At 43.4% G+C, this 13387-nt stretch overlaps 2 protein-coding genes across 4 annotated transcripts in view; one reads left to right on the forward strand and one right to left on the reverse strand.

Annotated features, from left to right (window-relative positions):
• Positions 1 to 4093: 4093 nt before the first annotated feature.
• Positions 4094 to 10979, forward strand: FAM237B (family with sequence similarity 237 member B). Its single transcript, XM_035129869.3, has 3 exons — positions 4094 to 4117; positions 9320 to 9716; positions 10741 to 10979. Exons 2-3 carry the CDS (start codon positions 9335 to 9337, stop codon positions 10812 to 10814), a joined length of 456 nt encoding a protein of 151 aa, XP_034985760.3. The 5' UTR covers positions 4094 to 4117; positions 9320 to 9334; the 3' UTR covers positions 10815 to 10979.
• Positions 10980 to 12115: 1136 nt separating this feature from the next.
• The window catches only part of CFAP69 (cilia and flagella associated protein 69), a 29443-nt gene continuing 28171 nt past the window's right edge, over positions 12116 to 13387 (reverse strand). For all 3 annotated transcript variants that reach the window (XM_035130000.3, XM_088654439.1, XM_088654438.1), the window contains one exon: positions 12116 to 12467. In XM_035130000.3, coding sequence (XP_034985891.3) covers positions 12321 to 12467 — 147 coding nt within the window. In that variant the 3' untranslated portion in view covers positions 12116 to 12320. The remainder of the gene's footprint in view (positions 12468 to 13387) is intronic.

Here is a 13387-nt window from a genome sequence, read left to right on the forward strand (position 1 = left end):
GCAGGAGAGTGACGCCGACCCGCGACGGGCCCGCCTGCTCGGAGGCGGGGCCGGCGGGGAAGGCGGGACCGCGAAGGGCCGGGGAGAGAAGGTCCACGCGGGGTGCCGGAGCAGAGTTTTCCTGGAGGCGCCTGAGCAGCTCTTGCTGCTGCAAATGGCGACGAGGGCGCTGTGCGCCGTGAAACATTTTGTGCCTCGCCCCAAAAGGGTTGCATTTTAAAGAGGCCTGGCACGTTTATTTCGAGGGCTAGAATCCGCTTCGTCAGATAGGCGAAGTGAAATTCTTGGGTCGGCACACGACACGTGCATTCCGTGCATGCGGGTTCGGGGAGCGGGGAATGAAAACAGTATAGGAGCGTATCGAGAGCGCAGCGGAAGCTGGACCGAGGCAGATTCCATACCTCTCTCTGGAATGAATCCTAAACGTCATAACGTGGCAGACGGACCTTGCACACATAGAATTGCATAAAATATCCTGATGGCGGGGTGTGGAACACAAAATAAATTAGCTGGCTTTCCTTTACATATAATTTTCATCCTGGGGAAGTAAGACCTGAACCACCGCAAAGCAGAGCCGCAGCCGCTCAATGGGTAGCTCCCCCATGGGTAGCTCCCCCCCATCAAGTAAACCTTAATTGGAATGGATTTACTAGGTACAAGAGTGCCTGGATCTGGGCTGGCCATCTGCTCAAATAGCTTGATCAAAAAGGGAAGATTGGCACTGGTCAGTAATTATTTAAATTTTCCAAATCTCGTCATGGCTTCTTAAGGGTGGTCTTACCACTGTCTCCTTTAAGCAGGCAGAGATAGACCACCCCCTTTCACAAGGAGACAGTCATCACCTCCGTGGTCCAGGCAACTGTCCCCTCCCTGCTAGTTTTTATCAGCCAAGAAGGGCAAGGCTCTCTAGAGCACAAGTGGTCGCCCTCACATTTACTTTGCTTGCATCCTTGAGCCTTACTAACTGAAACTGATCCAACACAACAGGACTAGTCAATGCTCTGGACACCTCTTGAGATTATTCTGCTGTAACAGTAGAAGGTACAGGAAGCGGGTGGTGCTGTGGTCTAATCCATTGAGCCTCTTGGGCTTGCTGATCAGAAGGTCAGCAGTTCGAATCCGTACAATGGAGTGAGCTTCTGTCCCAGCTTCTGCCAACCTAGCAGTTCAAAAGCATACCAGTGCAAGTACTGTAGATAAATAGGTACCGCTAAAATGGGAAGGTAAACGGCATTTCTGTGTGCTCTGGCTTCCATCACGGTATGCTGTTGCGCCAGAAGCGGTTTAGTCATGACCCGGAAAGCTGTCTGTGGACAAACGCTGGCTCCCTCGACCTGAAGCGAGATGAGCACCGTACCTCATAGTTGCTTTTGACTGGACTTAACCAGGGGTCCTTTACCTTTGCCTTTCTGTAACAGTGGAGTCAGTTCCCATCAGGCCTAGCCAACATGGCCAGCAGTCAAGGATGAAGTAGTTGAGAACGCATATGAACTAGCATATGAATTAGCATCACAGAGGTATAAACTAAACTAAAGGTAAACTGAAATATAGATTTGTCCTGTATCACAGAGATGGTGTAACAGGAAATCGGAAAAAGAGAAGGAAATGAGTTTTTAAAGACTGTTTGCTTAGATAGCTAGGAGATAGGTTTTATAAGTATCTAAATCAATGAAATTGAATCATTCTTTCCATCTGGGGTCACTGAGAAAGAGGAAGTTGTTTGGTATATGCTCGAAGCTCTTTACATGATTGTTCATGTAGCCCACTTTGAGTTGTGCTCAGTGAAATGTTTTTGGTTTACCATAAGGATGCCAATTTCCTGCCCTAGCCCCCTCCTCTTCTACAACAATGATTTTGTTATAATGACTTTAGAAACAGATACAGTATGTGGTTTCTTGTTAAGATGCAATGAGGTGGTCACTCAAGCAAATAATCTTGACTTGCATACATGAAAAGCCAGTGCAAAGTTTGTTACCCCCAGCACCTTTCTCCACCTGCTGAGGAAAAAGCAATGGTTGGTTCTCTTAATTTCACTACAAGAGTCAATTAACAACTACAATGTGCATACTGAACCAAATGCAGTACTGGTGTTCAAAAATGCTCCCCACAAAACAAATTAAATTTTGCTTCAGAAATGGTTAGCTTCTAATTTGTGACCATTCCTTTGGATATAAAACGGAACAAAATAGTGCTCTTAAAAAAAACACCATACTCACATTCAGTGCTTCTTTCCTGGGGGTACGCAGGGGTACTCATACCCCTAAACATTTTGTGAATCTTTGTACTTTTTTCCATTTACTGTACTGTATTTATTTCCCCCGATTTGAACTATGGTGATTTTATTGAGTCAAAATGAGAGTACCCCTAAACATTTTTTACAAAAAAAAGCACTGCTCACCTTCATACCACACCATGGAGGAAATGAATCGGAGTATTGCCACTTGCTGAATTAAAGTCTATAGGAAATATAAGCAAGAGTATGTAGTGACTTTACACTGTAGAGAGTAGAAAATAATATCCAATATTTGTTCTTTGAGAAGCTCCAGGATTGCAAGATTGGTGGTGGGGAGAGAAAGGTGCCCTCTTACTCACTTCAGGCGGCAAGATAGCCTAGACTGGCCCTGTACAGGAGTCCTTCCCAGGGTCCCCCTGCCATCTTTACTTAGATGGGTGGTGATATTTTCAGTCATGATGCCTTGAGTATGGAATGCTCTCTCCAGGGAAGCTAACCTGATGCCATCTTTTGGCACCAAGTAAATTAAAACAACCAGGCATTTCAGCACATTTTGACATTTGTTTCTAGTGTTTTGTTAGCTTTGAATGATCTTAGTGGCTTCTGAGCTTCCCTGACTCTTTTTATTGTTCCTATTATCTTATGTTTATATTATCGTTTTTATTATTTCATTAAATTTTTTGTAATGTTTTATTTTTTAAAAATTATAACCTGCCCACAGAATCTTGTTATTATGCACTGACTAAATAAGGTTGGTGCTTCGAATCCCCGCAACGGGGTGAGCTCCCGTTGCTCGGTCCCTGCTCTTGCCAACCCAGCAGTTCAAAAGCACATCAAAGTGCAAGTAGATAAATAGGTACCGCTCCAAGTGGGAAGGTAAATGGTGTTTCCGTGTGCTGCTCTGGCTTCGCCTGAAGCGGCTTTGTAATGCTGGCCACATGACCTGGAAGCTGTACGCCGGCTCCCTCGGCCAATAAAGCGAGATGAGCGCCGCAACCCCAGAGTCATAAGCGACTGGACCTAATGGTCAGGGGTCCCTTTACCTTTTACCTTTAAATAAACAAAACAAGTATTTTTTAAATGTCCTGTCTGTTGCTGTTTGTATTTAAACAGTTGTATTTTTAGCAGTGATTCTATCGCTGTTCATTATCCTTTTGTTAGGCAATGTCATTTGGCAGAAGTACATCATCTTTTAAATAAAGTGCCTTCCTTGTTCTAGGGAAATGAATGTTCTCTAACAAATTTGTGACTACAATATTTGTTAGTTTTAATCAAGTTGTAATCGGCTGGCTTCTAGGAGAAGCACTTTTAGACTGCAGTTCTACGCACACTTAACCTGGGAGTGAGCTCCACTACTGGGCCCAGTTGAACTTCATGTCCAATAATCACCCCTAGGATTGGGGGTCTAAAGCTGCAATCCTAAACCCACTTTGCAAGGAAGTGAGCCCCATTGAACTAAGTGGGACTTACTTCTGAGTAAACATCGAGGCTTTATCTGCAAATCTCTTCCTAGGACAACTACCCCAGCTGTTATTGGACAAGGATGTACACAGGAATAGGGATGTATTGATAAGATAAGGGAACAGAGATGCAGATTGCAGCAGATTGTGTAGCTGATTGACTCAGAGCAGATGATGTGGACAGAGGCGGGGTTATGTGATTTATAGCCCCTCTCCTCTCCTTTTTCACTTAGGATGCTACTGCCAGTGTCTTCCTCTGCTATATAATCCCAATACAGCAGCAACCATTACCTCGCTAGCAACAGAAAGCAGTTTCAGACTTCTGGTCTTTGGGAACCCACTCCACCCCTCTGTGTCCAAGTGGTCAGTCAACACAGACTGCTTTCTGTCACTGAATATTTGCCCTCAAGAAAGCTATATTTCAGTAAGTATGATTTTTCACTTTGCTCCTTAAAAACAAATGTTGAAAAAGCCTCATTAACTGAACAGGGAGGAGCCAGATTCCAAAACTTCTAGCCCAAGGCTATACACGCTTACACAGAAGTAAGACCCATTGTGTGCATTGCAGGTTACTCCCTTGTAAAGGCTGCAATGCTAATCCTACCTGCCTGGGAGTATGCCCCTTTGAATTCTGTGTAGATGTGTCATAGAATTGCTGTGTCTTAGATGCTTTTGCTGTTTGATAGCCAATGATAGCAGCTACAAAAACGAGACTGGTTGTAGTTTTCTTCTTATTATTGCAAGTGCTATTTGTAGCAACTGAATTATAAGAGGGGAAGGAAGGTATATGTTTCCAGTATATTGATCACAGTAATCAATATTCCCTGAGGATACAAGCAAGTAGGAATAATCAGGAAAAAACCTTTATTGTGCTTCTAAGTTCCAGAGAAAAGAAAGTCTCAATCAGTAAAATCTATAATGCTGCTGTTAAAAAAGCATTGTTTATTGATCATGTAGATTTAGTATCAGTGATAGTTTTTCGCTTTCTCCTGTGTGTGACTTTCTACAGGTGCATTCTACACTGTAAGAAAGTTTTACATTCCAAAAGTTTTAAACTCCTTACCTTTTTACTTGTCCAAGGAACTGTATATTAGAGCCAGTGTAATGTTGTGGTTAAGAGTATGAGCTGAATATTTTCTATAAACTTCTGGCTGCTTTTAAATAATTCCCTCCTGTCGTGGTTGGTTGGGTGCCTAGAATGCTAAGTATTTTATTTATTTAAGGTTTTAATTATTAACACTTATATGCTGTCTTTGGGCTAACCTTTAGGTTCTCTCAACCTCTTCTGTCTTCACAACAACCTTGTGAGGTAGTCTGCTGGTCTGAGGAAAAAGTACCTGACCCAAGTTTACTCATGACTGAATGGAGGCTTGAACCCTGATTTTCCCAGGGTTACCCCTTTATGCTAACTATTATACCAACTGTTCTCAAACTCTCCCTGCCCAAGACCACAAAGGATTTTTCTTCCTGTTGCTTAGAAGTGGTGATTGCTTAGGACCTTCCCCTGTCTTGCTGCCAGCTATAGCTTTATTCCCCTGGGGAAGGCGGAACCTCCGTCTGCCATCCCTAACTCCGTCTCGCTCACCTTCCAGGCAGACTTCTAGGTTCTAAGAACGAAACAGCAGCCATTGTGCCAGCCATTCCTCTCACACACCCCTTTCTTCATACCCATGTAGTTATGCCACATTGCAGACTCACAAGACCACTGGTGGTCCATCATGGGCAACACTTTGGGAACCCCTGACTTAAATCATACCGATCTCATAGAACTCAAGAGTAGCATATATAGTTCTTTTCTCAGCTCATTTTATTCCCACAACAGCCTTGTGAGGTAGGTTAGGTGACAGTTCCAATGTCACCCAATGCATTTCTTGACAGGGTGGGAGTGGGCATTAGGAGCCAGGTTCTTTTGTCCCAAGTCAAGTACACAAAAAAATTCTGTAGCGGCGGCCATCTTAACCAGGGGTCAGCAAACTTTTGCAACCGGGGGCCGGTCCACTGTCCTTCAGACCTTGTGGGGGACGGACTATATTTTGAAAATAAATATGAACAAATTCCTATGCCCCACAAATAACCCAGAGATGCATTTTAAATAAAAGGACGCATTCTACTCATGTAAAAACACCAGGCAGGCCCCACAAATAACCCAGAGATGCATTGTAAATAAAAGGACACATTCTACTCATGTAAAAACATGCTGATTCTCGGACTGTCTGCGGGCCGGATTTAGAAGGCGATTGGGCCGCATCCGGCCCCCGGGCCTTAGTTTGGGGACCCTGATCTTAACTAACCACAGAATGGGCCTGCCTCCATGGGCGTAGCCAGGATTTCTGATGGGGGCGGCAGAACCTAAGTAAGATATGTACCGTATTTTTATTGAATTTGATTAATTTGGGTGGGGGAGCTGCCCCCCCTGCCCCCCCCAATGCCTGCCTGGATGCAATCCTATTGTTACGAAGGTTGCTCGCCATCCTCGATCTCTGCCAATCAGTAGCAAGATTTCAGAGGGTTCCAGGCGCTCACCCAGGGTGCAAATTGAGGCACAGCGGAGGCTAGTCTATTTAATACATATGGCTTACTGTACACATATTTACACCTAGAGTCTTCAATGAAGGGGGTGCAGAGCATTGTACCCGCAGAGTAATACTACTACTACTACTACTACTATTATTATTACCCCGCCCATCTGACTAGGTTTCCCCAGCCACTCTGGGCTGCTTACAGCATATCTAAAAACATAAAACTTCAAGCGTTAAAAACCTTTCGAAACAGGGCTGCCTTCTAAAAGCTGTGTAATTCTTTATCTCCTTGACATGTGAAGGGAAGGTGTTCCACAGGGAGGGTGCCACCACTGAGAAGGCCCTCTGCCCGGTTCCCTGCAACTTCGCTTCTTGCGGTGAAAGAACCTGCAGATGACCCTTGAAGGAGGACCTCAGTGTCCGGGCTGAGTTGACACTATGTCTCACTGCCCCTCTCATAGCTTCAGCAAGCTTGGGTCCAAAGCATTAGTCAGTCATGGCTCTCACGGCAGCCTCCTCCAGCCTGCGCCAAGATGGTTCTGCCTTTGTTCTCTTCTTTCCCAGAACGCCTCCAGATTTCAAAAAGGACGTTTTTTCCTTTGACACTATGTGCCCCCCATCACCTTGGCAACCTGCCAATTCTCCTTTCTCTGTCCACTCCTCAGAGAGTAGGGCTGGGGGGGGGAGGACAGTTCTTTTGCATTGCTACTGGATCTTAATAGCTCTGTGCCATTGTCCCTTCATGGTTCTGCACTTAGCTAATCCAGAAATTTCCTGCCTGGCACAGTTCTGCAGCTTGTATTTCCCTTCACGCCCCCAAATATTATCTAAATTCTAGCATTTATCAATTTATACCATTCACTAACAGACTCTGGAGCCTTAAATCTATGACACTATATAAACAGTGGGACTTTTGAAAACACAGGCTGAGGCCGTGTGGCTACAACTGAAGTCACTCTTACTCATGATGTTGATCGGAACAAAACCGAGTGGTTCGAGTGCAATTTAATTGTTTTGCAGCAGTGTGTATTTAAATAACACAGTGTTCCAGTACTTTAACCTAAAAAAAGATGTGTTCAACCGACTTCTGAGAGGCAGTCACATAGGAAGGTGCCTTATAACGAGTGGGACAATTTGTCCATGCTGCTCATTACTGAAAGGCAGCAGCCCTCCAACATCTCAGACGTTGCTATCAGTATTTGAAAGTGGGCAGTGGGTTCTTTCAGTTATTTATTTAATTTATTTACTTTTTATTGGATTCATATGCCCCTAAGGCACCCAAGGGACACAGGTGGCGCTGAGGGTTAAACCACGGAGCCTAGGGCTTGTCGATTAGAAGGTCGGCGGTTCGAATCCCCGTGACGGGGTGAGCTCCCATTGCTCGGTCCCAGCTCCTGCCAGCCTAGCAGTTCAAAAGCACATCAAAGTGCAAGTAGATAAATAGGTACCGCTACAGCGGGAAGGTAAACGGCGTTTCCGTGTGCTGCTCTGGTTCGCCAGAAGCAGCTTAGTCATGCTGGCCACATGACCCGGAAGCTGTACGCCGGCTCCCTTGGCCAATAAAGCGAGATGAGCACCACAACCCCAGAGTCGTCCGTGACTGGACCTAATGGTCAGGGGTCCCTTTACCTTTTACCTTTTAAGGCACCCAAGTCAGTTTACAATGTGATTTAAACACTAAAACAAATGCATTATTTTAAACAAAGACTGACAGAGTCCTCTCATGCCAACTGGGAGCTTGATGGTATAAATGCTTCCTGGCTTGGCCTACCTTGTCTCTGCCTTCTCTCGGGAAACAGGCCTTCAGCCGCACTAGGGAAGGTGGGATAGGAGCTGGCGGGCCAACATTTATCTCAGGCCAGCAGGGCAGTCTCCTGGGGATGGAGGCACTTTGCCCCCTCCCCCAAGTTTTTAAGGAGGGTGCTGAGCCTCCTCAATATCCAACAGGACGTCACACGCAGAATGTCATGCTGTGCTGCCGGCCTCCTCAATTGCAGATGCAAGCCAGCACTAATGTCTCAGGCCATAGGTGGTTCTGTGAGGAGCTATTGATAAGTGTGCTCCATAACCTGGACTCCTTGGCTTGGTTCTTTGCCTTCTGCCTTTCAAAACTTGACTTCCTTCCCCCTCTTTCTGCAGTTCCTTAAATTTATCTTTAATATCTTCCACATATCCAAATTAACTTCATTTGCTCATTTATTCATCTTCTTTAAATATATACTCTTATGAAACTGCAGTTTATTACAATAATCCTGCCAATGTTCTTATCTGTTTACAATTTATCTGTAATTATTCAATAAACCATTTCTATTCTTTTATAAAAAGTTTGTTACCTTGATTTCTTATTCTTCTGGTAAATTTCACCATTTCTGCATATTCCATAAGTTTTTGTATCCATTCTTCCTTTGCTGGGACTTCTCATTCTTTCCATTTTGGGGCAAGTAACATATCGTTGCTACCCAGTTGAACAGTATGGGAGCAAATGGGTACAGGGCCATCTTGAGCAGATCACGCGCCCTGGTGCTGAGGGGCGGAGATCGCTCCGCCGCCCGCCCCGCCCTCGCAGGGCGCAATTGGTTCCCTCCTTGCCAGGCTGGCACCCAGCTTACCAGCCCCGCGCCATGGTGCACTGCACCACCGGGGGTCTACGAAGAGCCGGCCCTGAATGGGTAGAGACTTTACATTGTGTCTTCTCCAACGTTCATGTCGATGTCATGTGAAGGTCTCCTCCTTACAAAGCTCTTCCGGCTGTAATACAGTGGTAGAGCGCACACTTTGTATGTAGGAGAGGACTGTGTGATATTGTGGGCTACGACACTCAGTGTAGCCCAGCTCCTTGATCTCATGTTGTTCAACACAGGAACGAAGAGCACCCGACTGGGGCTGCTGATGCTGGCCTTTTCTTTTCTTTTTATCTGCAATAGCAAAATATTTTAACTAGTTACCGGCCCCACCTCACATGTGACAGGACATACTTATCTTCTTGCTCCTGTTGGAGCCACAGGTCAGTTGGACAAAGTCAGAACTAACATCCTTTTTCGTGACAGTATGTTTCAAAGCCAAAGACTGTAGGGGAGTGAAGTCATAATTGTTTGTATTGTTTTCAGATACCTCTGTGCAGCATGGAATTTGTACGCAGCAGAAAGTGGCATCTCCAAATGGGTTGTCTCTTGATGGTGAATTTAGTTTTTGGCAACCTGGAATATCAAAAAGAAGCCCTTGCCGGCCTGGGAGAGATTGATCATCATTGTTGGGAAATCTCCTCTCGTAGGCTGGTGGAAGTGAAGAAACTCAGGGTGTCAAGCACAGTTACTGCTTTCTGGGAATTCATGATGTTCTTAAAAGAGTCGTCTAAACCCAAGCATAATGACATCTTCAACAGTTTAGCTCAGAACTTCTGGGATATGTATGTAGACTGTGTTCTCTCAAGGTCTCACGGGATGGGCAGGAGACAATTAGTATCCGCAGATAATACTTTTACATATGGACAGAAAGCGTCAGAAGGTAATTTTGTCATACTTACCTGTTAATAAAACACCAGATGCATGAAGTGTTATACCTGCCATGCAACTGATAACGCAGGCTGTAATCCATGAATTATTACACCAAAATAAATTTGTTACATCTTTAAGATGCCAGACAAGTCTGTGCTGTTAATACTGAAAGGCTGCTATTTCTAGATTAAGGCTATAATCTCATAGCCCAAATTTCCTAAGCGTATGTCCTGCTGAATTAAATGGGAATGAATTTTGAGTATAGACACATGTAGGATTGTGCTGTAAGGCTGTGCACTCTTTCCTGGGAATATGCCCCATTGAACACAGTAGGACTTGCTTCTGAGTAAACATGAACTGGATTGCTCTCATGAAATCAACATTTATGTGTTTTGCCCCCATTTCTTTCAACTACTAAGCATTTAATCTATCATTTATTTTTTACATTTAGATACTACCTTTTCCTCCAATGAGCTCAAGGTTCTCCGCTCCCTGTTTTATCTTCACAACAACCCTGTGAGGTAGGTAAGGCTGAGAAATGGTGACTGGCTCATGGTTACCAAGTGGGCTTCATGGCTATGAACCCTGGTCTCCCGAGATCATAGTCAAACACTATAACAATTACAGAGGTACTTTGGTTTGTGAACGCAATCTGTTCCGCGGAGGCGTTCGCTCGTTGAGGCATCCGCTCGCCGAAGGCACGCTTCTGCGCACGCACGCGCTGCGCAGATCGCTTCTGTCTGTGCTTCCGACGCCACGGAACCCGGATATAAACACTTCCGGGTCCGCGGCGTTTGTAAACAGAGGTTTTCGTAAACGGAGGTAGTAATAAACCGAGGTTCTACTGTACACAACACTAGCACTCTATGTTACACCAGCCTACCTCATCCATGTCCTACTCTGCAATTCTCCAATTTTCATAGAAATAGAACCACATACAGTATTTCACAGATGAGAACCAGGAAAAAACAAGAAAGAAAAAATGGTAACAAGGACTATCTGTACTCCTAATTGGCTCTTTCCTTCCTCTGCAGGTTTCACAAACTTCAGCTGTAGAGCAAAGAGGCAAATCCACAGAAGACACCTCACCCAGATGATTCCACATTGAATGAAACTTTCCAAAAGCACATATTTTACTGTAGATATTTCTGATAACTATTTTTTTGGCAATCTTTTTCTGTGTTCTGATTTGATAAGCACATTCTAATCATTGTCAACATGGTCTTTTATCCAATGCAAATGCTGTATGTATTTTGAATAATTTCCTGTGCTCTCTCAGGTAAATCTTTGTGTTTAATGTGTTTTTGGGAGAAAGGTTTCTCTCATTGTTAAAAGTTCAGAATGCAATGAAAACCAAATATATTTTTATATGTTAATGAATCATGGTGCTGCAGCAACAAGCATATTTTATACAGCATCTTATAAATGGTAATTTCATTTTAAAGACATACAAGGGGGGAATGTAAACCCAAAGAAATTATGCTTGATGTAATTTTCTGTGCAATCTCTAAACTAGATTTGATCACTTCTGTGGGTTATCATAAAATATCTTTTCTATGCTGTGTAGACTATTGAAATGGTGCTCTTATTCAATTCAATATCCTTCAGACTTGTAATAATCTCCCTAATATGCCACAATACAGTCTTCTCAATCTCTATTGCTTCTCTTGTGTCCGCTGAACTTTCTCCTGCTCATGGAAGAGAACAGGAAAGCTCCTGCATATTCTTCACATGCAGCGTTTGGAGTCACTTGGCGGCAATACTCTGCATTATAAAACAATGTATTAGAAGTGGGACCCATAACAAAACCTTGCAGCGTGGAATGTCCCTGTTCAGTGTTCCAGTCAGGCCTCCTTTGATGATACTCCATCCCATTCCCCTCCTTCCCCCTTTTGTTTCCCAAAAGACATTCCAGATTCAGAGGTCATTGAGCATGTTCAAGTCCACCATGGAGATGGGCCTTTTCTCCAAAATATTGCATTGAAAGAAGCCTATTGAAAACATGGTGCTATTTGCAGTGCTTTGGGTGATTTTTACCATTGCTTTCTCCAAATTACTCTTGTTCATTTTCGCTCCAAAATATGTGTCAGGCAGGGAACTAAGATGCACGTAATGTATGAATCAGTCTCTGCCTGTTTATTTAAGGTTTAAAGTATTTGCCTGTAATACATCAGTATTCCTGGATTTCTCCTATTCACCTCATTTTGAAGCAATTACTGGATTATGATGGTGATTGCTAATGCCACATTCACTTTATATCCTGAGTGGCTGTTCTCTTCCCCTTGTGCTTCAAATCCTTGTCAGTGTAAATGTCATGAGAACACACATGGCTATATGCATTTATGTTAGTGCAAAAGGACAGCAAAAAGCAAACTAAATCAACTCGGCAATGATTAGACATAATCTATATTTTTAACATAATGAATTTATTTGTTAGCATCATGATCTCCACATTATTTCTAAAGCAATATATATCTAAAAATAACTGTGCACTTAACTGGTGTGATACAAATAGGTGATTAAAATTTGTATATAAATTAACAACAAGAAAGAGGGAGCTGCCTAGAACAGCACTAGACAAGGTTTATTTTACAGATACTGAATCTTTCTTGAATTAATCCACAACTTTAACTGTTTTGATCCTCTTTAAGGCTCCACCACGAATGGAGAGCTTTCTCACTGCAAGATCTGTATCAGCTAGTGGCCCTCCAATCAATTCAGCAGGTGTACTTTCAACAGTTACTAAGCGACCAGATGCAACCTGGAAAAACAAAACACACTGCTCAGTATTCTGACAAAATGAAACAAGAGTTCTGTTTTAAAACAATTCCTTGGAAAGGAGACATTCTGAAATTCTCTTCTTTTAAAGCATATTTTGAAAGGAAATGTAAAAACTATTAGTCGACTTGTAATTGACTTTTCTCATTCATGCTTTTATTATTTGTTTTTCAAACATGCATTCTGAAACATACACCAGAAGCCTTAGGTTTGAAGTGTGTGTGTGTGTGTGTGTGTGTGTGTGTGTGTGTAATGAAAGAGATTGATCATAAATTCAAATCTTATTTCTGCTATCTATGCTTCCTGTCATACTTCTTCCTTAACCCCTTATTACTGCTGATCTCTAACAAATAAAAATATTTTATATGCTCTTTTCTCTAACACATAAGTTATTGAAGAGGCTGCTTGATACCACAGAGCTTACACTTACACCTCCATTAGCATGATAGAGCCATAGATTAACTATGCTGGTGAACTGATGTTTTGTTTGAAAAAGTGTTTCAGTATGATGAATATTATTGCACGCCACCCCCAATCTCCAAGCAGTGCGAGATTTCAGGGGTTTCAGGTGCTTACCCAGGGTTTGTGTTTTCTTTGGGAATGAGGCACAGCAGAGACTGTGGTGTCTTTATGAAAAATGGTTTACTTACACATATATACAACCCGAGCCTACAATGGAGGGGTTCACGGCATCAACACCCTCAAAGTGCCTTGCTTCCCCCCTAGCCACAGCCTTGGAGTCAACAGAATTTGAACATTGCTCTCAAACATTTCTCTGACCCCCTCTCCAGATTGCTGCTTTACTTCTAGGTCACATCGCCCACTTGCTGTCTCACGCAGAGCCCCTTTCTTATATTTTAGCACTTGCTGGATCCAGGGGTTAAGAAGGATTTCACATACAGC

Source organism: Zootoca vivipara, chromosome 11 (assembly GCF_965207765.1).
Source record: "Zootoca vivipara chromosome 11, rZooViv2.hap1.1, whole genome shotgun sequence".
NCBI lineage: Eukaryota > Metazoa > Chordata > Lepidosauria > Squamata > Lacertidae > Zootoca > Zootoca vivipara.